At 51.5% G+C, this 27912-nt stretch overlaps 1 protein-coding gene across 1 annotated transcript; it reads left to right on the plus strand.

Moving 5' to 3' along the window:
• Nucleotides 1-766: 766 nt before the first annotated feature.
• On the plus strand, nucleotides 767-27336 carry Ncan (neurocan). The gene is made up of 15 exons (XM_047530279.1): nucleotides 767-856; nucleotides 5035-5114; nucleotides 6471-6875; nucleotides 9754-9928; nucleotides 10042-10169; nucleotides 10647-10940; nucleotides 11856-12428; nucleotides 12641-14068; nucleotides 18750-18866; nucleotides 19852-19965; nucleotides 21640-21798; nucleotides 23230-23312; nucleotides 25276-25420; nucleotides 26631-26813; nucleotides 27053-27336. Exons 2-15 carry the CDS (start codon nucleotides 5042-5044, stop codon nucleotides 27196-27198), a joined length of 4023 nt encoding a protein of 1340 aa, XP_047386235.1. The 5' UTR covers nucleotides 767-856; nucleotides 5035-5041; the 3' UTR covers nucleotides 27199-27336.
• Nucleotides 27337-27912: the final 576 nt, after the last annotated feature.

Consider the following 27912-nt stretch of genomic DNA (forward strand, 5'->3'; position numbering starts at 1 on the left):
TCTAAACTTTGTTTTCATTTTTTGACAGTGCTGGGGATGGAACCTAGGGCCTCCTGGGTGCTAAAGAAACGCTCTACCACTGAGCTACACTCATAGCCTTAGATCTAGGTTTTTAAAAATCAAAGTCTGCCATCAAGGGCACTCACATGCCCCCTCCCTAAGCATAAATAAATATTCCTGTGCTAGCAACATCCATAGTGTGTGCTCCACGAATGGTCAAAGGTGAATGAAGAACAAGTGGTACACTTCGGAGCAACTCTGGGGTGTGATACATCCGAGCTCTGAACATGCCAGGTCTTTTACCAGCTGCATGACCAACTAGTCTCCCCCTCCTCTCTGTGCCTTTTTTCCTTTTTATAAATGTGCAAAACAGTAATTTTAGCCCAAACTGCTTCTAGCATGATCCGTGGTGAGTCAGGTAGACCAAGATTCAAATTCCAACTCTGCCCTTCTCTCTGTGTGACCTTGGGAAGTAACTTTGCCTTCCTGGGCTCAGTTTCCCCACCTGTAAAATGGGGCAGGTCCCATCACCAGGTTTGTCTGGGGTCACTTAAAGAGTCCCGGGGTAAAAGGAATGGGGGGACGTCAGGTGAGTCTTTCCCCGGATGGGGTGAGTGTTAGAAAAATGCATTGGGGGTTTTAAGCAGAGGGAGCCCCCACACTTGTGCTGCTGGAGGCCACCGGCTGGCGAGGGCGCATGCGCAGAGCAGCCCCGCGGCCCCTTTATAAGAGCTGAGGCGGCGCTGGGGCGAGCGGAGCGCAGGGCGCAGGGGCTGAACCGAGCGCTGAGCGAGCTGAGCTGGAGCGTCCTTTGTGCCCGGCGGCCGCCCCGGGATGCGTCCGAGCTAGGAGCCAGGTGTGGGGGTGTTCGTCGTGGGGAGCGGGCCGCGTTAGTAGAGAAGATCCCAGGATTGGAGACAGAGCCTGGGTTTGGGGAGGGGGCCTGCGATCAGGGAGAAGCCCCCAGATTGGGGAGGGGGTAATTGGGGGAGGGGATCCCTGGGGTGGGGAGGGAATGCAAATTAGAAGCGGACTCAGGGATGCCAAGGGAGTATGCATGGGGGGAGGTTGTGGGGGAATGCGGAGACAATCCTGCGGTGGGGAGGGGTCCGGCGCTGGGGGTGGGTCTCAGGATTAGGGAGGAGGCATTGGGAAGCAGGGATAGGGGAGGGGCACCCCGAGTTTGGAGAGAAGACGAGGACACCCAGTGATTGAATGGGGGACTCTGAAACAGGGCACCCTGTGTCTGAGCTGAGACACCCCAGGATTTTAAGTGGGGATTCCCAATTTACAGATAAATGGAGGATTCCAGGTTGGACTGCAGTAGTGTGGGTCCCCCCAGATCAGCCTGAGTCCGTTGGAAGGAGGGCTTGCACTGAGAGTGAACAGATACAAGGAAAGGGAGCGGGTCATGTCCCTGTCATTTTGGGTTAGGTTGTGTCACATCCTGACTCAGGGAGGAGGTTCTGGGGTGCCCCATCCCAAGGTGGTCCCCGTTTTCCCATGGATCTGGAGTTGGGGTGTTGTCCTTTCTCCCAGGAAGCTCTCTGGGTGTCCCAGGCGAATGCTGGGCAGAGGGCAAGAGCCCCCAGTCATGGATCCCTGGGACCTACAAGGGCGCTAACCCCAAGACAGGGACTGTCCCCAGCACTTCAGCATCTGTCACCATCCTCACAGAGGGACACAGACCCTTGTCTCACCCCCTTCAGTTCACATCAATGCCCATGGAAATGCTGGTTTGGTTTGAGGAGCATGAGTGCCAGAAAGTAGGGGGCTGGGACCCCAGGCCAGCCTGCCTGGGAGTGACCCCCATCCTTACGCTTTGTTCCTTTCAGCAGCATCAATGGGAAACAGCCAGGCTGAGGAGAGGCTTGGCACTGGGCCCAAGCAGGGGACATGGAGATGGGGCAGAGAGAGAGGGGTGGACGCACTGTGGGACCCCATAACCCAGCAGCCTCAGTGGCCCTTGGACATTCCCAAATGGAAGGTCCCCCACACAGGAGGTGGGGGCTTTGTGTGTAGGTCTGCTCCAGGCAGTGAGGAGGGGGTGTGCCCCAGGGGTCTAGGGTCCCCTGAGAATCTGATATGACTGCCATTGGTGTCTTTGTCAGGAAACTTGTGCCAGGGGCCATATCACCAGGTAGCCAAATGATGTGTGCCCACAGTCACCAAGGCCACATTAATCCATCCTGGTCTGTGCCAGGGTCTGGCATGGCAGTGTGTCTGATGGGGAGCCGTGTCTGATGGTGTTCAATTCATTGAGGGGTCTCTGTGGGGGGGCTGAGACTGTGGGTGTGAGTCTTTGTGTAGAAGATGTGCCGCCTGCCTTGTGAATGCCCATATTGCCTCTCTTTGTTAATGTCACTGTGAATCTGTGTGTGTGTGTCTCCCAGGGTCTGTGTCTGGGATGTGTGACTGCGTGTGTGTGGCAGGGGTCTTCTCCATGTGATTGGCAGTGTGGACCCTGAGAATGGGGGTGTGGGATGTGATCTGTGTGCAGAGTCGGGGGAGCTAACCCTGGGAGAGGGTAGTCAGAGGTCGAGGCCCCCGAGGGGCAGCCCTGGCTGCCTGGCTTGCTTTCTCCCGCAAGGAGTTTCACATTCAAACCCCTGCGTGTAAATACACCCTGATTCTCAGGCCAGAAACACACACGTGTGTGCATAGTTCCTGCTGAGGGACACTCGGATCCACACGTCCAGAAATCACACTGAGTCCTCCCCATCTACCTAGTGCCTGAGGCTGCTGGGGCTCCTCATGTGGACACATGATGTCCACACCCCGTGGGGTGCAACTGCATGGGCACCTTGCCTGGCCTCAGCACCCCAGGTGCACACCCAGTCACCCACAGAAATGCCTGCTAGCAAACTCACCCTCACTCAGTGCCCACTGAGACGGGAGGTGGGAGTAAGAGAGGGGAGGCACATATACACCCTCACTGGATCCAGACCACCCCTCCCCCAGCGCCCCGCAGGCCCCTACTTGCATATTCATGAGGCTCATGCATCATTCATGAGGGGACGGGCCCCAGACAGCTGTGTAAATGCTCACCTCTGGCAGCCCTGGGGAGGAGGTATTTTAAGAGAAGGGTGTGGGTGTGAGGGTGCAAGTGGAAGGCAGTGGGAGGGTGAGGAGGGCAATGTGCACCTGAAACTGTCACCATGTTGGATCACCTCAGGATATTTTTAGTGTGTACATGGGGCTTTGTGTACAAAGAACTGTTTTTTAATTTAACGTGTCTAGGACTTTGCAAGTCTTAGCTCATTTCCTCTTCATGGTAGCCTGATGAGGTGTGTGCTGGATGATCCTCATTTTAAAGATGGAGAAACCGAGGCACAGAGAGATGGAGCAACTTGTCCAAGATCACACAGCACAGTGTGTTAGGAATAAAAAAAGACAGGGTTTGAAGTGAGGTTATTTGGATGTAATCTGAGGTCTTAACCATATGATGTGTGTGTGTGTGTGTGTGTGTGTGCGCGTGTACATGCGTGTGTTTATGTGTGTGTGAGAAAAAGGGGATTTTCTGGCCTTGTTGCCTCCTAAGGCCCTGCTGGGGCAGGCACAACCATTGGGACCCCTATACTTGCTTAGGGGTTCCAGCAGGAGAAATGAGGGCAGCTTGGGATGGAGGCACAGGTTGCTGAGGTTTAGAGATTGGTAGTTGGGGTCACTTGTCCAGGGCCCTGGCCTTGATATCTACTGTGCTGTGCATCCTGAAGCAAACTGCCAACCCTCTCTGGGTCCTGAGGCACTGTGTGGGTAGGCCGGAGGCAGGGACCCATCCGGTGGGCAGTGCTGCTGCATTATCGCCTCAGAGTTCAGCACCACGGACAGGTCCCTAGCCAGCCTCCCAGCAGGGACCTCTAGGAACTGGGAAGGAGAACTGAGGAGGTGAACAGTTGGTCCCCATGGCCTCTCATTCTAGACTCTACCCACAACTCAGTCCTCAGAACTATTCTTTCATAGGGGCGTGGTTTGCATGTGACATTCTAATTTCCCATCTGCTCCCACCTCCTGAGCCCCACTGAAGGGTGGGGTTTCAGATGGGTGGCAGGCTTTGGGGAGGAGCCACCTTCCTGGGAAAACGGTAAGGTCTGAAAGGACACAGCTGTGTCCCAGCACCTGGAATGGACTTTGATGACAGTAGACTCCAAGTAATTGTTGATGCCTAAGGACCACAGCCCCGACAGAGAGCTGGGCCCACACTGAAATTTCTCTGCGGGCCTCGGAAGCATCTTCACCAGACTGTGCGAAGTCAGGGGGAGGATGGGGTGGGCAGGGTGAGGCCCCTTCCTCCAGCTGGGACTTGGCAGCTCCTCAAATATCCCAGAAACCAAGAATAGAATCTTGGTGACAACCAGATCCTGGAATTGAAGCAGAGAATCGTGTCAGTCAGCAAACCCAGATAAAGCCTGGCTTGGAGGCTGGCCTGCTGCCTACACTGGGAACCTGGGAGGACCAGGACGGGCAGCTGCCCTCGAGGAGCGCCCAGTCTGATAGGGGAAGCTGACTTTCAAAATAGGATTTCAGTCTTGCCTGTATTATGCTCAGTAATATTAGCAACAACTAAAATGTACTCCTTCATGGCAGGCAGATTCTAAGCATTACATATATATATATATATATATATATATATATATATATATATATGTATGTATTGATTCACTATTCCTTCCAACCACCTGATGTTATCCCCATCTGACCCACAAAAAGAAGGGAAGTACAGAAATGTTAAGCTACTTGCCCAAGGTCACACAGCAAGGAACGGAGAGATGGTCAACCCCCTGGTCTGATTCACTCCATCACCCGCATTTCTGGCCATGAGGGTTTGGTGCTTGGATTCTGAAACCAGGTGGCCCTGGGTTCGAATCTTGGCTCAGCTCTTGTTTGCTCACTCTGTGACCTTGACTGACACACTGGCCTCTCTGGGCTCCAGCTCCTGATCTGTAGAGTAGAGGGGACTGGGCCCTTCCGTGTGGAATGCCTGGGAGGATGGTACTATGACTCATCCCTCCCTCCCTCTGCATTTTGTTCCAGGTCCAGGATGGGGGCCACATCTGTCTGGGTCTCAGGCCTCCTGATGCTGCAGATGCTGCTGCTTGTGACCGGGGATCAGGGTGAGTTGACTTGTGGAAAGAGAAGCTTTTCACTCTGCAGCCACAGCCAGGGATCCGGGGGATTGATGAGATGGGGCTGTTACATTACAGAGCCTTCTCCTGCTGGCCCTCTGGCTTGATCTAAAGAATAAAACAAGAATAGATGAAAAAGGTCTTTTAACAGTCAAAAGAGAACAAGATACCTGAGAGGTTATTTTTAGTTATTACCAGCAGAAGCTGGAGGTTCCCGCCTCTCACTGTTTTGCTGAAATGAACTGAAAAGAGAAAGAACAGCTTTAGGAATTGTGCAGAAATTGATTAGTGATGTCTGCCCTGGGTGGGCAAGGGAAATAAAGGTGTGTGTGCCCCTTTTGGTTTGCATCTCCCCAAAAGTAGTCAGAGCCCAAGCTTTAGAAACCTCCCAATGATTTGCTTGGTGGCTTTAGGCAAATAGAATGATCTCTCAGTCTCAGTTTCCTCAACTCCCCAAAAAGAAAACCAGGCGTCACTCTCTGAAGATGATTATGAAAATGAAGCTGGGCATGGAGGCACACACCTGTAATCCCAGGGACTCTGGATGCTAAGGAAGGAGGATTACAAGTTCAAAGCCAGCCTCAGCAACTTAACAAGGCCCTAAGCTACTTAGGGAGACCCTGGCTCAAAGTTAAAAATAAAAAGGACTGGGGATGTGGCTCAGTGGTTAAGTACCCCTGGGTTCAATCCCAGTGCAAAAGAATAGAAAGAAAGAAAGAGAGAGAGAGAGAGAGAGAGAGAGAGAGAGAAAGAAAGAAAAAATCAAATAAGCTGAATCCTATAAAGTGCCTGCTATAAGAAAACACTCCACAAACAACCTTTCCCTTCTCATGACTTCCTCTCCCTTAACTTCTGAGAAAAACAAGTCTCAGAGAAGGAAAGTCACTTTCCCATGGCCACTTCATCAGTGATACTGGACGTCATCCCCATTCCTGGACTTGGGTTGTGGCTCAGTGGTAGAGCGCTTGGCTAGCACATGTGAGGCCCTGGGTTCCATCCTCAGCACCACATTCAAAAACTAAATGAAAATAAAATAAAGCTCTTGTGTTTAATGTTAAAAAAAAAAAATCCCCATGCCTATAAGAAGAGGCCTCTAGAAGTCCTTCGTTTGTGGGTTGGTTGGTTTTGCTGTGCTAGATATTGAACCCAGGGTCGGGCACGTGACATGCTAGGGCTGTGCCACTGAGCTGCTCCCCCAGCCCTGGCGGTTACACTTTCAGTAGATGCAGAAGCACCGAGGGATTTGGCCCTGCTCCTCCCCTTCTGCCCAGTAACCCCCACAGAGCCGCTGCCCGCTGGTCCGTGCCCCTGAGGCATGCCCTCTTTCTGCCTTCTCCATCCCAGGCACACGGGATGCCGCCGCTGCCGCCGCTGAGAAAGGGCTCCACATGCAGAAGGTGGGGTCTGGGTCGGTGCGGGCGGTGCTGGCAGAGCTGGTGGCCCTGCCCTGTCTCTTCACCCTGCAGCCACGGCCAGGTGCAGCCCGAGACATCCCCCGGATCAAGTGGACCAAGGTGCGGACGGCGTCGGGCCAGCGACAGGACTTGCCCATCTTGGTGGCCAAGGACAACGTGGTGCGGGTGGCCAAAGGTTGGCAGGGCCGAGTGTCATTGCCCTCCTATCCCCGGCGCCGAGCCAATGCCACACTGCTACTGGGGCCACTGAGGGCCAGCGACTCCGGGCTCTACCGTTGCCAGGTGGTGAGGGGCATCGAGGATGAGCAGGACCTGGTGCCCCTGGAGGTGACGGGTCAGTTGGGGGCAGGGGAGGGCTGTGGTGGGGAGGGGCAGAACCTGAAGCCTGCCGCTGAGAGTCACCTTAGAAGTCACTGCCTGTGTAGGGATTCCCTTCCAGTTGTGAGAGCATCACAAAGGGAGTCTCCCTGGTCTCAGCCAAGAGGGAGCAGCCACAGTCTCAGTCGCCAGTGGGTCATACTATCTGGGCAAGGATGTCCTCATCCTGCCTTTTTTGGGTACTGAACCCAGGGATGCTTTATCACTGAGCCACATCCCAGCCCCTTTTACATTTTTATTTTGAGACAGGGTCTCACTAAGTTGTTTAGGACCTCACTAAATTGCTGCGGCTGGCCTTTGAATTTGCAGTCCTTGAACTTGCAATCCTCCTGTGCCAGCCTCTCTGGGATATCAGACATTTGCCACCATGCCTAGCCTAATTCTGCTTTTTTTTTTGTACCAGGAGTTGGACTCAGGGGTACTCAACCACTGAGCCACACCCCCAGCGCTATTTTGTATTTTATTTAGAGACAGGGTCTCACTGAGTTGCTTAGGACCTCGCTAAATTGCTGAGGCTGGCTTTGAACTCACGATCCTCCTGCCTCAGCCTCCTGAGCCACTGGAATTATAGGTGTGTGCTACCGTACCTGGCCTAACCCTGCTTTTGTTTTGAGTTCCTTTAGTTCCTTTTATTGTTACCCAGTCTTATATAAGACAAAAGATATTAGCTTTCTATTTAGAAATCAAACACAAATTTCCTTTTAAAATAAATTTCTTGGGGCTGGGGTTGTGGCTAAGTGGTAGAGCACTTACCTAGCATGTGTGAGGCACTGGGTTAAATTCTCAGCACAACATAAATAAATAAAGGCATTGAGTCCAAGTACAAATAAAAATTTTTAAAAGTCAATAAAAAATATATATATATTAAATAACGGTTCACAAATACCTCTTTAACCAATTCCTTTATCAAATTCTTTCTCTTAAAATATTCAGTGTAGGGGCAGGGTTGTGGCTCAGTGGTAGAGTGCTTGCCTGGCATGTGTGAGGCCCTGGGTTCGATCCTCAGCACTGCATATAAATAAAATAAAATAAAATATCCAGTGTATTTTCTGTTTTCCTAACTATTAAGGAGGGAAAAGATGAATGATTAAGGCAAAGTCTAGAACAGCTGACATTATAGTAGTTGCCCAATAAATGTTTTAAGTGTGACTCAATGAATGAATTGTTACACAGAAAACCATCTGTTGAGGCAGGTGCAGTGGTGCACACCTTTAATTCCGGCTACTCAGGAAGCTGAGGCAGGAGGATCAAAAGTTTAAGGCTCATCTCAGCAACTTAGTAAGATGCTATCTCAAAATTGAAGAATAAAAGAGGGCTGAGGCTGTAGGTTGGTGGTAGAGCACCCTTGGGTTCAATCCCCAATGCCAGAGTTGGGGGAAATAGAAAGAAAAAAGAAATGTGTTGACTCCTACCAAGGAATCTATTTCCCTTCCCTCACATTGACCTTGGACAAGTCCCTGAATCCACTGTCCTAGGACTTAGGTCTGCCCCCCAAACTGAAATTGGGACATAGTGTCTTGCCATATAGTTTTTCTTGCTTTATTCTTAGATTTTTAAAAATATTTTTTAGTTGTAGATGGACATAATGCCTTTATTTTACTTATTTATTTTTATGTGGTGCTGAGGATCGAACCCAGTGCCTCACCCATGCTAGGCAAGCACATTACCACTGAGCCACAACCCCAGCCCCTACTTTATTCTTAGTTTTGAATCACACATAGTGATTGTCCGTATTTATACAGCACAATGTGATGTTTTGATGCATTTATGCATTGTGTAATGATCAAATCAGGGTAATCCACACATCCATCACATTGAATTTATCATTTCTTGTGGTGAGAACATTCAAATTCCTCTCTTTATTTTGAATATATAATGCAAAATTGCTTGCTAAAGTCACCCTACTGTGTAATGACTGAATGTGTTATGGGGTCAACCGATCATTCCCTCCACAGGATTCCTCAAAACTGATAAACCTTGAGGGGAAAAAACCCACTAACTGGTGGAGAAGGAAGTGAATTACACCTCTGGGGTTTTTGGGTTTCATTCATTCAGTTAAATGTTTATTGAGCATCTACTTGTCAACTTCATACTGATGTTACAGCTCCTTCTAGGCAAAATATTCAGTTTCTTCATCTTGCTCCGCCATTTCTTTCATCTCGAAATCAGAATTTAGAACTCAAATCAGAATTTGAGTTACGCAGAGCCGGTTATCGGTGCTTCACATCCTAGTTTATATGTCACCTCCTCCAGGAAGACCTCCATAACCCATTCCCAGGCAGGGCAAGATCCACACTTGGTCTGTTGTTGCCTATGCTTCTGCTATTGGCACATGTACAAAATCTCTCTTCACCCTCCTCTGTGCCTCCTGCCATCTCCAGGGCCTAACCCCAGGCCTGAAGAATGCTATCTTTGGACTCAGATATTCCTGCGTTTGAAGTTTGCCTCATGTACTTTGCCATGTAACACGGGACAATGAAATTTTTCTGAGCCTTAGTTTCTTCTTCTGGAATAATCAATCATAGGATTGTTGTAAGAGTTCAATGAGGTGGTGCTTATAAATGCTTTTTATCTAGAAGACATTTGACAAGTTCAAGCTCATTCTGACCATTGTTATCAGTTTCCTAATCTGTAAAGTGGAGGCGGAGCGATCCGACTCTCCACCATCATCCTAGCACTGTGCCTGACCCTGAGTAAATGCATGTGGTAGGCGGCACTGTAGCGTTGCAGGCCTGTTAACTTCAGGCTGGGTGGGGGTGTCATTCTGCCAAAGGGAGGTCTATTTTTGAAGATTCTGGCATAAGTCCCCCCCGATCCTGGATGTTCCCCGACAGGTGTTGTGTTCCACTACCGGGCAGCCCGGGACCGCTATGCGCTGACCTTTGCTGAAGCCCAGGAAGCTTGCCGTCGCAGCTCGGCCACCATTGCAGCCCCTCGGCACCTGCAGGCTGCCTTCGAAGATGGCTTTGACAACTGTGATGCTGGCTGGCTCTCTGACCGCACTGTTCGGTGAGGGGGGACACGGGGTGGGGAGACGGAGGGCTAGTCCCTGGAGAAAGAGGCTCTACTGGGGCTCCAGGAACACACATCGGAGAAGGGATCCCCGCCCCTTGTGTTGTTAGGTATCCTATCACCCAGTCCCGTCCTGGTTGCTATGGTGACCGTAGCAGCCTTCCAGGAGTTAGGAGTTACGGGAGGCGAGACCCACAGGAACTCTACGACGTGTACTGCTTCGCCCGGGAGCTGGGAGGTAAGTCTGGGAGTGGCAGGGCCCTACCCGCACCTCTCGCTGTATCTGTTACTCTCCCAAATCCCCGTCTCTCCCTAAGTCTATGCAGCTCTCAAAACCTGCACCAAGACCTGGGCCTACCTCTTCCTAGAGCTTTCCGTCCCTCCTTGAGCCCCTCTCCCCGATCCTCTGGGTTCCTCTCCCTTCCTGCCCTCTTCCCTTTTTCTGAAAGCCCCTCACTGAGCCCGTCCCTCTCTTTGAAGCCCGCTTTGCTCAAGGACCCCGATTACATTTGTCATTGGTAATAAGCTTTAGCTTTCTCTGGTTAGTGCCCAACGAGAGCTAATGACGACGAGACTGGCGAGCGGGAAGCACAGCTGCGGTTGGCCCCCCTCGCTTAGCCTCCACCCTTATCGGGCCAGGTCGGGCTATCTGGCCTGGGACTTCCTTCCCGGACTCAGGGAAAGGTCCCCCACCTCAGTCCGCCCTCTCCCACAGGCGAGGTTTTCTACGTGGGCCCCGCCCGCCGCCTGACGCTAGCCGGCGCGCGTGCCCAGTGCCGCCGCCAGGGCGCAGCGCTGGCTTCCGTGGGACAGCTGCACCTGGCCTGGCACGAGGGTCTGGACCAGTGCGACCCGGGCTGGCTGGCCGATGGCAGCGTGCGCTACCCGATCCAGACGCCGCGACGGCGCTGCGGGGGACCCACCCCTGGCGTGCGCACCGTCTACCGCTTCGCCAATCGCACCGGCTTCCCAGCGCCGGCTTCGCGCTTTGACGCCTACTGTTTCCGAGGTGCGTGCGAGGCCCCGCCCACAGGACCCGCCCCGGTGTGTCTCCAGTGGCCAGGCACCGGAGGGTGTGTACCTGGTGAAGGCCGCACCCCTAACAGCTTTGCTTTGTTGCCAAGACCTCCAAGAAGCGGGGAAATAGATGGTGATAAGCCACGCCCCGGTCGACAGCCACGCCCCCGACAGGTCTTTACTTAGCTACCTGGCTCTGGCGGGAAGACCTGACCCCTAAGAGGGCCTACCTCCAGGAGAGGAGTCACATTTTCCCCCGAAGGGCTATATATAGTTCTTTAAGTCCTGAGGCGTTATACTCCTAAAAAATGCTCCTGGGTGGAGCACATCCTACCCGGAGCCACTCCATGGGCACAACCCCTGTGGAGGAGGTAAAAGGCGATGCCTCTGCCTCGATTCACCAGCTGGGGCCCTGGGCGGTGTCGCAGCAGGGGTGGATGACACTTGCCTTTGCCATGAGGCCACAGCTTCTGAAGGTGCAGACCTCAACCCCTAGAGGCCAAGTCCTTTGTGTAAGCTGTTCCCAGACCTAGATGCAAAAATAGTACCCTTGGTGGGCGGGTCAGCCCGCAGGACGCCACCTATCCCCAAAGGAAGAGAGTTGCATCCCTCCACAGGCTTATGAGATCTCAGAAAGTTGGACATTGCCTGAGCTTCTCCCGTGAACCAAGCTGTCTATTGAATCCTCATTGTGACCAGTTGACCCTGACCTTGACAGTGGGCTGGGTCTGGCCCAGCCTGAATAGTGGAGGTGATAACTTCGAGCCTTTTTCTCTCAGGCTGGGGAAGCTCAGAGAGACAGAGATGCACAGATGGTCTGTGTCAAAGCATGTAGGAATGTGGGTAGAATTCAAGCAGTACTTCCCTGGCAGTGGGCCTAACACACTTGACCTGTTTTCTCCCATAGCTCATCATCCCACTCCACAACATGGAGACCCAGAGACCCCCTCGTCTGGGGATGAAGGGGAGATTCTGTCAGCAGAGGAGCCTCCAGCTGGAGAACTGGAGCCCAACCTGGGGGAGGAGAAGGTGGTCACTCCTGACTTCCAAGAGCCTCTGGTCTCCAGTGGGGAAGAAGAGCCCCTACACTTGGCAGAGGATTGGGAGTCTCCGGAGACCCCCAGCTCTACCCCTGGGGACTCTGCATTGGCCTCATGGCCCACAGAAGCATTGTGGCCAAGCACCAGTGTGGCTCCCAGCCCCAGCAGCATGGGGGCAGGCACTGCAGAGACGATGCACGCAGAGGTGGCCTCAATAGTCCCCACACCCAAGAGAGGACGTTTCAAAGGGTTGAATGGGCGCCACTTCCAACAGCAAGAACCGGAGCGAGGGCTGGAGGGGGCGCTCAAGGACAGTGCCCAGCCCTTCACCCCAGCCGGGAATCACGTGGAGCCTCCCTTGGTCACAGAGGCCTCAGGAAGTGGCCAGAGCCAGAGTCCTTGGGCCATTCTGACCAATGAGGTGGATGTGCCTGGAGCAGGTGAGTCTGGGGGCTCAGGTGGGAGGTGAGACTTGGTTGGGTATCTAAAGGCCAGGAGGGTGGACGTGGTTATACTCAGGATGGGGGAGGACCCATGAATCCCAGTGGGTCCCCTGACCTCACCCAGCCTCAGAAGCCCCTGTTAGACCAGGGTCAAGGAGATGCTCAGCAGCTCTTGAGTCATAATTATAATTATTCTTGCTGTTCTGCAGGTTCCTCTGGTGGCAGGAGCCTCCCAGAACCTTGGCTGTGGCCCCCGACTATGATCCAACCCAGCACCCCAGGCCCCAGCAGTGCCCCCGACCTGAAGCTAGAGGGAGCGGAGGCCCCCGACTTGAAGCCAGCCACCCCCGACCTGTTCCATTCTCCCTCGGAGTCCACCGTCCTGACCTCCAGCCCCTCGGAAGACTCCGGCACTGCCCACTGGGGGGCACTCCCCTCAGTCACTTCCCCAGACCTCCCTGTCATGGCCATGCTGCGTGCCCCCAGCCTGTGGCTCGTGTCACACTCTACACCCGTGTCCTCTGAAGCCAGCGGGGTCAAGGGCCATGGTGAGGCCATGACCACTGCCCCAGCCTCCGCAGCCTCACAGACCAAAGTGTATTCCCTGCCCCTCTCTTTGAGCCCAACAGGACAGGGTGGAGAGACCACGGCCACGACACTCGGCAGCCATGGGGCAGGAAGTCTCATTACCCCCTCACAGGCAGCCATGGACACACAAGCTGGAGCCAGCCCTGACTCCCCTGGGACAGACTTTAGAGACATCAGTGCAATCGGCCCCACTGAGCTCAGCAAAGCTGAGCACCCCAGGTCCAGCCCATGGTCTCCTATGGACAGAAATGTGACAGTGGATTTTGTCACTGAGACTGCCAGTGAGCCCACGGGTGTCAGAGGTATCTCAGGGTTTGAGCCTGGGGTCATCAACACAGCAGAAACCCCCACTTCCAGCTTGCAGACCACCGTGGAGGAGGTGCTGGGTACCTGGCCCACTCTGCCAGACACCAGCTCCCCATCTGAAACTTTGGGGGGCCATGGAGTCTTCTTGGTGTCTCAAATCATCCCTGGTTTGGAGCCTTGGGCAGCTATAGATGGAAGAGCCACTGGAGGTCCCAGGGCCTCCACAGTCACGCCGGCCTCCAGTGATGGAATTTGGGAATCTGCCTCCCATGTGGTTGAAGGAGCTAAAAGCCCCACCGGGAGCCCTCAGGTGATCGTGGATACAAGCATGGCAACGTCCCTTACATCACTGGACCAGGGAGCCAAGCTTGGGGTCCTGGATATGTCCACACTGTCCTCCTCAAGTTCCCAACCCCACCCAGAGCCAGAGGACCAGATGGTGGACCAGGGACTGGCAGGACCTTCAGCCCCTCCACCTCAGGGCAGCCCCCCCGGAGAGCCAGCTCTTCCCCCCTGGACAACCACTGTGGCCAGCGCGGACGAGGCTGCCTCGGTTGCCTCGGGGGAGCCTGCAGTGCCCGGGGATTCCCTGAGTGCCCTGCTGCCCATCTCCCTGGGCACAGAGGAGTCCGAGCTGCAGGTCCTGGCAGGGAGCCCAGGTATGGAGGGTTTCTGGGAAGAAGCAGCAAGTGGAGAGGAGCTGGCCCTGCCAGGGACCCCCGCAAACGGGAGCACCGAGGAGGGTGAGTTCCAAGTCCACGGCTCCTCCTTCTCAGTGTGGTCAGGGCTGGGGGCCTACAGACCAGAGGAGCCCAGAGCAGGGAGGGTGGGTTGTCCCTGGGGGTCTGGAAGTTTTCTAGCAAGGAATGATGTCAGGCAAGAGCTCAGCAGGTGGAGTTGAACTTTGGAAGGAAAAGGAACAGGGGTGGGCAAAGGCCAAGAGGGGAAGCTGCACTTGGTCCATTCAAACGCAGGGAGTGTTCCGGTAGCCAAAGGTAGGAATCATGGAGCACAGGGCAGATTCGATTCGGGGCATGAGTTTACTTCCCAGTCCACTTCCATGTTTGAGCTGGACGAAGCCGTGTCATGCTGAGGACTTTGGTCCTCAAGGATTCCCCAGATCTGGAGAAGACAGAACCGTGTACAGATCCTCCCAAGTGGGGCCAGAGGGATGGGGCACGGAAGGGAGGGCGTCCTGAACAAATAGGAATTGGAGCTGGGATGGAGCCGTGTGGATCGCGGGGCCTCTAGTCCCAGAGAAAGTGGATGCTAGGAAAGACGGGCGTGGTAGCCTCAGCCCGCTCTGCACATGCCGGTCACTACCTGGCTAATCAGCAGCCACACCTCAACTGGAGCCCAAGTCCACCCAAGTCTCCGCTAAGAAAGATGCTAAGTTCATTGACAATACCAAGTTCATTGGGATAAAACAAATACATGATGTCCTGGGGAGGTCAGGAGCTTACCCAGTGAGGGAGCAGAGAAGGGATGGGTTACAGGGAGGTCTGTCCTTGAAGGTAGAAGAAGTCTCAGTGTCAGGAGAGCTAGAGAGCCAGTGCGTAGAGGGGTAGAAAGGGACCTCATGGAGGTGCTAAGGAAATCGTGTTTGGAACTGACCTTGGACCTGAGGCTGGGGCTGCCTTGAACTTTGCTGGAATTTTGGCTCCAGACTCAAGCCAGCTGCAGTCAGGTGGAGGGAGGTGGGTAGTGCCCGGGAGAAAGCTGTTGACCAGTTCTCCCTGGAGCCAGATTAGCCCCCAGCTCAGCTGCAAATTCTGGCCCTTTTTAAAAGATACTGTCACATTGAGCTTTATTTTTATTTTTTTCAATTAAACTTTTTTTGGTCAAATGAGCTTTAAAAAAACAGAAGCTAATTAAAAAGCACTTTTTTCTGAGTTGCAAGACATTCTTATTAACACAATTGTTTTTAACTTCCTCCCCCCTCCTTTTTTTTTTTTTTTTTTTGAAGGCAGTGTCTTGGTGGAAATAGCAGATGCCCACGCTGTCACCTCTGGGTGGTGTCAGGGGTCAGAGCCTCTCTCCTTAGATTTGCAGGAGGCAGGCAGATTAAGGGCAGGGTGCATCTATGGACAAAAAGCTGGTACCTATCATTTATTTTCCATAAACACTTAATTGGAATTATCTTGGTTAATCCTTACCACATCCTTATGGACAAGGTCTAGTGTGACTCTCACTTTACAGAGAGGAGGCTGAGGCACAAGGAGGTCAGTGATTTGTGCAGCTAGGGAGTTGAGTTTAAATCCAGACCATCTGAAAACAGGGTCTTTGTCTCAACCCCTCGGCAGAAAGATGCTAAGTTCATTGACAATACCAAGTTCATTGGGATAAAACAAATACATGATGTCCTGGGGAGGTCAGGAACTTACCCAGTGAGGGAGCAGAGAAGGGATGGGTTGCAGGGAGGTCTGTCCTTGAAGGTGGAAGAAGTCTCAGTGTCAGGGGAGCTAGAGAGCCAGTGCGTAGAGGGGTAGAAAGGGACCTCATGGAGGTGCTAAGGAAATCGTGTTTGGAACTGACCTTGGACCTGAGGCTGGGGCTGCCTTGAACTTTGCTGGAATTTTGGCTCCAGACTCAAGCCAGCTGCAGTCAGGTGGAGGGAGGTGGGCAGTGCCCGGGAGACCCAGGCGCTTCCCCACCCTGGGCTTGCAGCAGAAATGCTAATGAGGCCAAAAATAAATGCAGCATCAGCAAGCGACTGAGTCACCGCCAGTCTGTAGGCAGGTGTCGGCAGCGCAGGGCACCTGGCGGGGCACACGCGTCCAGCCACCCAGCAGCTCCACGTGTGTGCACACGTGCTGGGGCCACACCAGGGCCATCATGCAACCCCAGGCCTCATTCTCCTCCCCTTCACTGGCCCTGGGGACACATGGCACCACCCCAGGAATAGGCATCAGCCCCTGCAAAATGACCAGCTGCTGTCTTCATCCAGTTAGCATCTAATTATTGTGTGCCTGCTGTGTTCTGAGCCCTAGGTGGAGACCAAATCCTCTGTCCCCTGAAAGCTGACATTCTAGCGCAACACTGTAGACCTTTCCCAAGGGTAGGAATGTTCTCTCTCTGTGCTGATTGGCACATGGCTAAGATGACTGAGGAACTGCATTTACTTTCATTTCATTATAATTAATTTAAGCATGAATGGCTATATATGGCTGCCATATGGAGCAGCACTGCTCTAGGGAGAGAGATGCACAAGAAACAATAATCATAATAAAAGGGTACAATCCACTGGAGGCTAAAAAGTGATAAGGACAAAACAGACCTGGGACCGGGGCTCAGTGGTAGAGCACTTGCCTGGTACGTGTGAGGCCCTGGGTTCCACCCCCAGCATTGCAAAGAAACAAATAAGCAAAATATTTAAAAAGGAATAAGGGGCGGGCGCGGTGGAGCACGCCTGTAATCCCAGAGGCTCAGGAGGCTGAGGCAGGAGGATAAAAGCCAGCCTCAGCAACAGCGAGGCACTAAGCAACTCAGCGAGACCCTGTCTCTAAATAAAATACAAAATAGGGCTGGGAACGTGGCTGGGTGGTCGAGGGCCCCTAAGTTCAATCCCCAGTACCCCTAAAAATAAATAAATAAAAATAAAAAGGAATAAAGGAGAAAGGAAACTGAGGCGAGGTGAATGCTAGAGGGGACAGGAAAGGCCTTTCAAACCAGATGAAATATGAATGAGCAAGTCTGAGGGAGATAAGGGAGGAGCCGAGAAGAGATCTAGGAGAAGAGTACTCTGGGCAGAGAAATCAGCCTGTGCAAGGGTCCTGAGGCAGGACCATGCCTGGTGTGTTGGAGGACCAGTGAGGCCACTGTGACTGGAGCATAGTAAGCAAGGGGGAAAGAAGAGGAGGCAGGGCAGGAGATGCTGGAGTAGATCACACAGGGCCATTTGGACCATGTTGAGGACTTTGGCTTTTCTTCTTCGGGTAATGGGGAGCCCTGGAGGGGTCTAGGCAGAGGACATGACTGGACCTGGGTTTATATAGGCTCCCTCTGGCAGCTGTGGAAAGAACAGTCTATGGAGAGTAAGAGCAGAGGACAGGACACCAGGGAGAAGGTGACTGTTTGATGTCACCTCAATTTCTTGCGAATCCCCAGACCAGGATAAAATAGAAATGAATTCCAGATTATAGGAGCTAGAGAGAGGACCTTGAACTGGGCTCCTGGAGACCTGGAGACCTGGAGACCAGTCTTGGCTCTTCCTCTGTCCGACTGTGTGGCTTTGAACCAGGCCCTGCTCTTCTCTGGGCCTTGGTTTAGTGTGTGCACTGGGCTGGTCAGATGCTACCCCTATAGGCATCGTGGTGACTGGAGTAAGATAGGGGTCCTTACCCGGCCTTCCCAGCCTTCAGGGAAGGAGTGTCTATAAGTGGGTGGAGACTACCCACCAGGGAACCCTAGAGATGGAGAGGGGACCCGCCTGCCTCCAGGGAAACCAATTGGAAAATGATGGGGGAGGGGTATAGGGACCCACACTCCTGGATGTCCCTTGGGTACCCAGTCCCATTTGTGAGCAATGCTGAGACATCCCCTCAGGAATCCCCAGACTGCTATCAAAAGAACTGGACTTGGCATTGTGGTCAGGACTGGAAGAAAGTTGTGAATTACTTTTATTTGCGTTTTATAAATGAGGCAACTGAAATCCAGAGCAGTGACTTGCTCAGGGTTCCCTAGTGAGTGGCAGAGTTAGACTCTGCAGTCTGTAGTTACTTGCCATCATCTCTCCACATTATAACCACTAAGGTTGCATCAAAAGAGGTTGAGTCAGCAGAATGTAGGAGAGAATTATTCTTCTTTGGTGCTGGGGATGGAACCTAGGGCTTCTTTACACATGGTAGACAAGCACTCTACCACTGAGCTACATCTCCCTCCATTTTTAAATTTGTTTTGAGATCAGGTCTTGCTAAGTTGCCAAGGCTGGCCTTGAACTTGCCATCCTCCTGCCTCAGCCTCCTGAGTAACTGGAGTTACACGCATGTGCCACCACACTCAGCAGCCTTCATTATTTCTGGTGCTATTCATACCCCATCTGGAACCTGTGTCCACTGCGGCCCATTTTGAGCAGGGCATGTCCAAAAGAGGGGGACAAGTTGGGGAGGCACTTAAACCCATGTTCTAGGAGACTTCCAAAGATAATCTCATGGAAGTCATGGTCACTGAGTGTCCCATTCCAGTTCAGTCTGAAGGACTTTGCTGCAGGCAGAGCAGTGCTCAAGGTGGGGGGCAGTTCCTGAAAGAAGTAAGCTCTTCATCCCTGGGGACATGCAAGGGGAAATTGGTGACTACCTGTTGGGGGTCATTACAGAGGGTACTGCACAGTTTGATGAGGAGGGCCTTGGGGACCTGAGGTCGGAATTCCATGCATTCCGTGACCTGGTGGCCCAGCCCTCCTCACGCTACCCATACATCCTGCAGCTTCCTCAGATCCGTGTGAAAACAACCCTTGCCTGCATGGGGGAACCTGTAACGCCAACGGCACCATGTATGGCTGTAGCTGCGACCAGGGCTTCGCCGGCGAGAACTGTGAGATTGGTGAGTGCCCCAGGAGCAGCCGCTGAACCTGGACTTGTTTGACTTGGAGTCTGGGCGTCTACCCTGTGGCCACACCCTCAAGACTCACAAAAAAGAGATCACACGCACAAAAAAGCCCCTTTGCATCCCCTACTCCTTGAATCCAGTTCAAACAGCTGAGCCCTCATCCTGGGAGTCTGGCTCTGGCACAGACTCCTCTCAGCAAAGGGCCCTTGGTGATCTTACCCTCTCCGGGGCAGGCAGGCATATAGGCACCTCCCCTGGAACTGTTGGATCTTAGTCCTAGAGTCCAGCAGAAGAAATACTATAAATTATGAACATTTTTAAAACAATAAATGTAAATGATATAATTTCTTGAGCTCTATGAATCATCTCCTTAACTTCACAACCACACCACTAAGTATAGAATCATAATTATGAATATAAATGATGGAATTTCTTGCACTCTTTCACTGGCTCTTCATTTAGAATACCCCTAGAAGGTGCCATTATTATTATTGCTCTGCAAAAAGAGAAACTGAATCTCAGAGAGGAGAAGTGACTGTCCCAGTGCCCTACGTGCCTCAAGCACTCTTTCTTCAGAGATTGGTAGAAGAGGAGGTCAATTGAATATTTAGTTCTACTGCAAATGGCTTTGATTCCACAAGTCCTTGCAAATATCTAAACTCCGGCTCCAGCTGAATTTCTGCTGAGTTTGAATGCAAGAGTATAACCTTTACTCATCCGGGGTCAGAGGGAACGTTCTGCACATCTTGGCCTGATTCAGCCGACACAGCGGCATCTTCTCTCATAAATGCTAATATATTTTAATTATGTGAGGCTCCACCCCCTAGTGGCAGAGTCGTTGGGCCTTCTGTGCAGACTCAGGCCCAGGACAGATAGCACAATCACGAGTCCATCTTCTGCCTGGTTTGCTGTGGGGGCTCTGAGCCAAGGAGAAGCTGACTCTGACTAGTCCCCCCCTCTCTCTCTCTCTCCTTGCCAGACATTGACGACTGCGTCTGCAGCCCATGTGAGAATGGAGGCACCTGTATTGACGAGGTCAATGGCTTCGTCTGCCTTTGCCTCCCCAGCTATGGGGGCAGCCTCTGCGAGAAAGGTGAGTTTCCAGCAGGAAGTATTCCTAGCAGTGGGGTTGGGTGCTTGGTCACAGGCTTCCCCGACATGCTTCAGGTCTCTGCCTCTGCTGCCATGGCTGAGTCCCACCGGATGTTAATTGGTCACATAATTTAGAATCAGACATTTTAAAGTGTATGATTCAGTGGGATTAAGTACATTCACAATGTTGAGCACCATTATCTCTACCTAGTTCCCAGAATTTTTCAAGACCTCCACAGGACACCCTGTCCCTATGAGCAGTCATTCCTATCCCAAGCACCTGGCAGCCTCTGATCTGCTTTCTGTCTCTGTGGATTTGCCTGTTCTAGACATTTCATGTAGATGAAATTATACAATACATGTCTTCCTATGTTCGGTTTCTTTAACTTACCGTGTTTTAAATATTTATCCACATTGTAACATAAATCAGTTATTCCTTTTTTATCAGCATTTTTTAAGTTTTTATTTTTTTCCATGTTTTTATCAACTCATTATAACTGTATATAGTGGTGGGATTCATTGTTACATATTCATACATGCCCACAGTGTAACAACCTAATTGGCCAATATCATTCCTCCGTACTTCCCCTTTCCCTTCCCTCCTCTTTATTCCTTTTTTTAAAAACTATTTTTAGTTATAGATGGACACAATACCTTTATTTTATTTGTTTATTCATTTATTTTTATGTGGTGCTGAGGATTGAACCCAGTGCCTCACATGAGCTAGGCAAGTGCTCTCCCACTGAGCCACAACCCCAGCTCCCTCTCTTCATTCCTTTTTATGACTGAATAATATTCCATTGTGTAGACATACTACAGCTTATTTGTATGTTCCTTATTTGATAGATACTTTGGTTGCTGCCTTCTTATGGCAAATGTGAATAATGATGCTGTGAACATGTGCAAGTTTTTGCTTGGATACCTGTTTTCCATTCTTGGCTTCTCCTTTTTTTGGTGTGTAATCAGAAATGGAATCCCTGGGTCCTGTGGAAACTCTATATTTAACTTTTGGAACTGCTAACTGTTCTCCACGGCAGCTGTGCCATTTTACATTCCCACCAGTAATGCACAAGGGATCCAGTTTCTCCATAGCCTTGCCAAATTTTCTTTTTCTTTCTTTCTTTTTTTTTTTTTTGTCATGATGTCAGCCTAATGGGTCTGAAGTGGCATGTCATTGTGGTTTTGATTTGCATTTCATAATGACTGATGATGCTGAGCATCTTCTCATGTGCCTGTGGGTCATTTGTTTCTTTTTGGAGAAATTCTGTTCAAGCCCTTTGCCAGGAGGGAAATTTCAGGCCTTCCCAAGACCATTTCCTCAGCTCACATGTTCACAGAGGGAGTGACCCTGACAATCAGAGAAAGAGATGTCAGCCTGGACATGAGAAGGGTGGGGTGGGGGGATTTTCCAGGTGAAGAACCTTTGGGTGTGTGGTGCAGGGGTGGAAGCCGGGCCTCTCTCGTGTTAAACAAGCACTCTACCACTGAGCCCTGCCCCAGCCCCACGGAAACGTATGTGAGAGAGAGGAGGCGAAGGGACAGAGGGACCTGTCCTTAGGGTGAGGGACCATCAACCCACACAGACCTTAGGTTGGTGGTGGCAGGGGCTGTGCTCATGGCTGGCAGACCTTGGACCAAGGCCAGACCCCCCTCACACTCCTGTCCCACCTCCTAGATACAGAAGGCTGTGACCGTGGATGGCACAAGTTCCAGGGCCACTGCTACCGCTATTTTGCCCATCGGCGGGCCTGGGAGGATGCAGAGAGGGACTGTCGCCGCAGGGCTGGCCACCTGACCAGCGTCCACTCACCTGAGGAGCACAACTTCATTAACAGTAGGGACTCTGGGCGAGGGGTCCCCAACCAGCATGATGAGCAGGGGTGGCACTTGTCCTTTTGCCAGAACATGTCCTTAGGGTCCCAAAGATGTCACTTCTCCAAAGCTGTGATCATCAGTGCAAACCCTGAACACTTCTTAAGACACATGCCTGCAGTTCATTCGTTAACTCATCACTCACTTTTTTCCATTTTCCAAGTATTCACGGAGAACACGCTATGTGTCACATCAGGCACTGCACTATTCTGTCCTCAGGGAGTGATCTCTTGGGAGTGGGGTACAGATCAACAAGTAAATATCTAATTAGATAAAATGACATGACTTCACACTTGTATTATTTAAGCACTCCATGCTTTATTATAATATTGCATACTATAATTTAATGGGTCCTAGAAGCACTGATAAATAGAACAGGGCCAGGTGACAGAGGGCCATGAGGGTGCATCTGTGAGGCACGGGATGAAATGAGGACCCACTTCTGCGGAGACCTAGAGAAGAGAGTGTGGCATTAATTAAACCTGGCACTTATTGATTTATTCATTACCCTTCTGCCATTTGTTCATCCATCCGTTTCTTCACATTGTTCCTTCACGTTTCCGCGCCTCGGGTCCCCAGCTGATTCTTACACTGCTCATCCTCTGCTCCGCCCGTTCCTCCTCTGCCTCCGTGTGCTCCCACGTGCTCACCCACCGCGGCCTCTTCTTGCTCATTCTCTCCTGCCCTGTCCCGCGCTGGCCCCTGGGCGGCTCCTCTTCCTTACTCTCTCCCGGCAAAAATGGGACAGTGCTATGTTTATTCCAGCTTCACCCTGTTTATGCCACAAATAAGCCAAGCGCGGGCGCACACCTGTAATCCCAGTGGCTCGGGAGGCTGAGGCCGGAGGATCGCAAGTTCAAAGCCAGCCTCAGCAACTCAGTGAGACCCCCGTCTCTAAATAAAACACAAAATAGGACTAGGATGGGGCTCAGTGCTCGAGTGCCCTGGGTTCAATCCCCGGTACCCCCAAAACACTGGAACCTAATGGCAGCCCTTTGAGTGCCCCGCCCCCAGCCCCAGGTAAGAGCGCAGCCCCAGGGGCGGCTGTGAGGTGGGGTGAGGAGGCCGCCTCCGGCCCCCAGCCAGGCTGGAGAGGGGCTCCTGCTTCTCCCCGTCCCCGATCTGGGGGGGCTCTGCACTCCCCTCACCTCTTAGTCCCCCGCGCTCCCGCTTCTCTCCCCTTCCTCCCCACACGGGTCCAGCCACCTGGGGGTCACTCCGCCTTCAGCCTCCTCTGGGTCCCCCCGGGTCTGGTACTCACGCCCCGCCCCCCGTCATTCCCACCTCCACCCTCTTTCCCCTCCACGCCCAGCCCCATCCAGGCCGGGAGAGGGGACAAGTGCTTTCCCCGCCCCAGGCTGGGAGCGCAGCCCTCACGCCCCCTCCCCCGCAGGCTTCGGGCAGGAGAACACGTGGATCGGCCTGAACGACAGGATCGTAGAACGGGACTTCCAGTGGACCGACAACACCGGGCTGGTGAGTGGTGGTCCCTGTCCTCAGGCCGCTGAGTCGCCTGGGCTGGGCCCCCTGGCCTCGGTTTACCCTCTTGTGCAAAACCCCTGCTAGTGGTCATCAAAGGTCCCCAGGGGCTCCGAGAGGCTGGCATTGGTGAAGAAGCCTCAGTGAGGCCCCCATGACTTCCCCAGCCAGGAAATGGCCCGCCCACCAAGTTGCTGAAGCTGCAAACCCACGCCTGGGTCTGACCCCTCTTGGTCACTCAGCCTGGTCTCCTAGTGGTTGTCACTCAAATGGTCCCACTTCTCCTCATCCCTCTCCTTTGAAACTTCCATCATCTCTAACCTGGATCCCTGCAGCCTTTTGCTACCATCTCCTGCCCCTCCTCTCGGTCTGGAAACCAAACCCTTTTTTGTGTTTCTGGTTTTGATTTTTGTTTTTGTTTTAAGACGGGTCTCATTATGTTGCCCAGGCTGGTCTGGAATCCCCTGGTAGAGTGATCCTCCCCCTCAGCCTCCTGAGTAGCTGGAAAACAGGTGGAGCCAGCATATCTGGCTGGGGTTAAAAAAAATTGAGGTGAAATTTATATATTAAAAAAATAATCATTTTAAGGTGTACAATTCAGTGGCATTTCAGTAACATTCATAATATTATAACCAACACCTCCATCTAGTTCCAGAACATTTTAATCACCTCAGAAGGAAACCCCAGAGCATAGGAACCTTCAAAGAATTGCACCTCAGGATCTGAGGGCGTGGCTCAATGGTAGAATGCTTGCCTAGCCTGCCCAAGGTCCTGGGTTCCATCCCCAGCGCTTCAAAAGTAGACAGAATTGAAAGACAGATGTTCAAACACAGTGGTACCCTATTGTTCACAGTATCCCTAATTGCAGTAGCCAAAAAGTGGAAACAGCCCAAATGCCCATCAACAAACAGATAACTAAAATGTGGTTCATCCATAACGGAATATTATTCAGTCATAAAGAAGACTAAACTCCTTATACATGGATACTACAACATGGATGAACCTTAAAAACATCTCAGTGACTCGGGAGACTGAGATAGAATTGTAAGTTCAGGGCCAGCCTCGGCAACTTCACAAGACCCTTAGCAACTTCAGGAGACCCTGTCTCAAAATAAAAAATAAAAAGGGCTGGGAATGTGGCTCAGTGGTAAAGTGTCCCTGGGTCCAATCCCTAGTTAGTACAAGACAAAAAAACAATGAAATAAGCCTGACATAAAAGGTCACACACTGTATATGACATCCAGAGGAGGTAAAGTTATAGGGACAAAAAGTAGAATAGCATTTGCCAGCAGCTTGGGGCAAGGGGAATGGGAGTTGTTTTTCCTTAATTGGTACAAAATTTTTGTTTGTTGTGATTAAAAAGTTCTAGAAATAGATGATGGTGATAGTTACACAATATTGTGAATGTAATTAATGCTAGTGAACTTAAAAGTGGTTAGAATGGTAAGTTTGGTGTATAGATCATGATTTTATCAAAAAATCCACCTCCTCTCTACTGCCGTTCTCTGGCCATACCCTCACTCCAGCAAACAGCCCTCCCCCTGCCTTGGTTCTGTTCCTGCCTCTGAGCCTTTGCAGTTGTTGTTCCCTTTGTTTAAACACTGTTCCCTGTTTGAATCCTTTGCATCCTTGAGTCTTCAGCAAAGACTGCCTCCTGCTTCCTCCTCAGGGAAGCCCTCCTGGACGTCCAGGTGGAGGTCACCTTTTGTTCAGCTACTTGTGACTCATGTGGGAAGCTGGGGATGGGGGCAAGTGAGCAGGAAGCAGGAAGATCAAAGTGGGAGATGCTGCAGGCTTCCAGTCAGAAGAGGAATGTGGCTCAGGTCATGGTGGCCGCCACCCTTCCAACAGGCAGGAGAGGGTCCACTGTAGAGATGGGAACACTGAGTCCCTGCAGGTCTGAGGAGGCAGGGCTGGGACACGGGTCCCCTGAACCTGCAGCAACCCCCTCTTCCTGCAGCAATATGAGAACTGGCGTGAGAACCAGCCGGACAATTTCTTCGCGGGTGGGGAGGACTGCGTGGTGATGGTGGCCCACGAGAGCGGTCGCTGGAATGACGTTCCCTGCAACTACAACCTCCCTTACGTCTGCAAGAAGGGCACAGGTACCTGCACCTCGCTCCCTCTGCCTTCCAGCCACGTGTGCTCATTGGTTTATTGTCTTCAAGCGCGCAAATGGCAGCCCAGCCCAGTTCTCCCTAGCCAGCAGTGAATCCTGTTTCACCACCCAGGCCAATCCTGCCCATTCTCACTTGTTTTGTTCTTTGTTCGCCTAAGTGGTGAAAATGGCATCTCACTGTTATCTCAGTCTGCATGTCTTTTTCGGGGGAGGCCCTGGGGATGGAACCCAGGGTCTCACGCATGCGGAGCACATGTTCCACACTGAGCTAGAACCCCAGCCCCTTGCACTTCTTTAAGGATGAGAATTACCAACTGTTCATATGTTGACAAGCTATTTGTGTTTTTTTCTGTGATAAGCCAATTCATCTCCTTTGCCCAACTTTCTGTTGCTTGTTAGTTTTATTGATTTTTTTTCACCTTTTTTCTTTTTCTTTTCAATGCTGGGGATTGAACCCAGGACCTCATGCATACTATGCAAGCACTGTACCACTGAGCTATTTCCACATCCCAGTTTAAGAACTCTTTACATATGTAGGAAATTATTTGCACACATTCTTCTCTCCACCTTTCTCTTATATTTTCATTTCTTCTCGCTTCCATTTCTTTGCCTATTTTCATGTCCTTTCTCCCTTTTCATTTGCTCAGATAATTATTCTTTTTTTTTTCCAGTATGGATATTAAACCCAGGACTTCATGTGTGCTAGGCAAGTACTGTACCACTGAGCAGTATACCATACCAGATAAAAATTTTTTTTTTGTACCAAGGATTGAATCCAGGGCCACTTTACCACTGAGCTCCATCCCTCAGCCCTTATTTATTTCTTATTTTGAGACGGAGTCTCACTAAGTTGTTTTGGGCCTTGCTAAATTGCTGAGGCTGGCTTTAAACTTGTAATCCTCTTCCAAGCTGCTGGGATTATAGGTGTGCACCGCCATGCCTGGCTTCAAATAATTTTTCTTGCCTCCATCTCCTTCATTACCATCATGCCATGTACTTGGCAAAGTTCATCATGAAGATTTCTCCTCCTAAGGAGCTCCTGGTTTGAGTAGGAGAGACAGAGACAGGCATAACTTCTAGCCCTGTGAGATCACAGCTGCTGACCTGCTGAGGGAAATATTATTCCCAACAACACATAAAACTAGTTTAACCCTAATCTAGGCCACTTCCCTAACTGGAGTTTCCTCTGTCCCCAGTGCTATGTGGTCCCCCTCCAGCGGTGGAGAATGCCTCGCTTGTTGGTGCCCGCAAGGCCAAGTACAATGTCCATGCCATTGTACGCTATCAGTGTGACGAAGGATTTGCCCAGCACCATGTGGCTACCATCCGGTGTCGGAGCAATGGCAAATGGGACCGGCCCCAAATTGTCTGCACCAAACGTAAGTGCCTGCCTCCAGAGACACCAACACAGATTTACAGCCATTCGTGTCATCTGATTAAAACAGCCTGTTATTACCCATGTAGATCTGGCATAATGTCGCCTGGTAATACAGCCTTGCAGATAAGTGAGAATTCACCAGCCTACCCACGTTCCTTCCATCTGGGAGACCCACTGCATCCAGCCACCCTGCTCTCATCAACTTGTGCCTTTTTCCATTTCTCTCTCACTTTCCTGCAGCCAGACGGTCACATCGGATGCGGAGGCACCATCACCACCACCAGCATCACCACCAGCATCGCCACCACAAATCACGCAAGGAGCGCAGAAAACACAAGAAACACCCGGCGGAGGACTGGGAAAAGGATGAAGGGAATTTCTGCTGAAGAACCAGGCGAAAGAAAGCACAGCCCCCTTTCCCACACCTGCTCTGGAGCTTCACCTGGGGAGACAGAGCCCAGAGAGAAACAAGAGGGTCTGGAAATCCCTGAGCCCCAAGCCACACCCCCCACACATAATCCTTTGTAAAAAGCTCCTCTCTCCTCTTTCATACATACACAAGGTCCTCTTGGCAGGTGTAGCCATGTGTCTGAAAAGTCCATTTTTGTCAGACTGAAATCTGGGAGCATCTCCCAGCCCAGGGAAGTGTCATTAGCAAAGATCATTCTTTGCCTAGGTTCAGTCTTTGTTTGTTGGGCTGATTGCCAGGTGTTGAAATAAGGCTTTCATGTGAGTGCAACAATGTATGTTTGGATTCGAGCTAAAGGATTGCTTTTCACACCAGAGATTCAGGCTTAGTAAATGGTTGGTTATCCTAAATCCAGGGTGAAGCCTTTGCTTAAGGTCACCAGCTTTGGGAGTAGAAGGCTAAACAGAAGCACACTGCTTGAACTTGATGACGGTTCTTCCTTCACCTTGGACTTCAGCCCAAGTTCAGTCTTTGATGTTGGTGTGTAAACACAGTGTGGAACTCCCATGTATTGTGAATTCTAAGGTTTTAGAAAAACCACCCTCCATGCCCTCAGAGTTAGGGGGGAGGATATTCAGAGCAATATGCAGTGCTGGAGGGAAAGTGTATTGCTTACCCTCCCAGGTCTAGT

The sequence above is a fragment of the Sciurus carolinensis genome, chromosome 17 (genome assembly GCF_902686445.1).
Source record: "Sciurus carolinensis chromosome 17, mSciCar1.2, whole genome shotgun sequence".
Taxonomy (NCBI): domain Eukaryota; kingdom Metazoa; phylum Chordata; class Mammalia; order Rodentia; family Sciuridae; genus Sciurus; species Sciurus carolinensis.

Bases quoted from the DNA above. Each gene is read 5' to 3' on its own strand.
- Ncan (XM_047530279.1), top strand. From the start codon at position 5,042: ATGGGGGCCACATCTGTCTGGGTCTCAGGCCTCCTGATGCTGCAGATG. The intron at 10,170-10,646 runs GTAAGTCTGGGA...CCTCTCCCACAG, and splicing joins CTTCGCCCGGGAGCTGGGAG to GCGAGGTTTTCTACGTGGGC. The intron at 23,313-25,275 runs GTGAGTGGTGGT...CTCTTCCTGCAG, and splicing joins GGACCGACAACACCGGGCTG to CAATATGAGAACTGGCGTGA.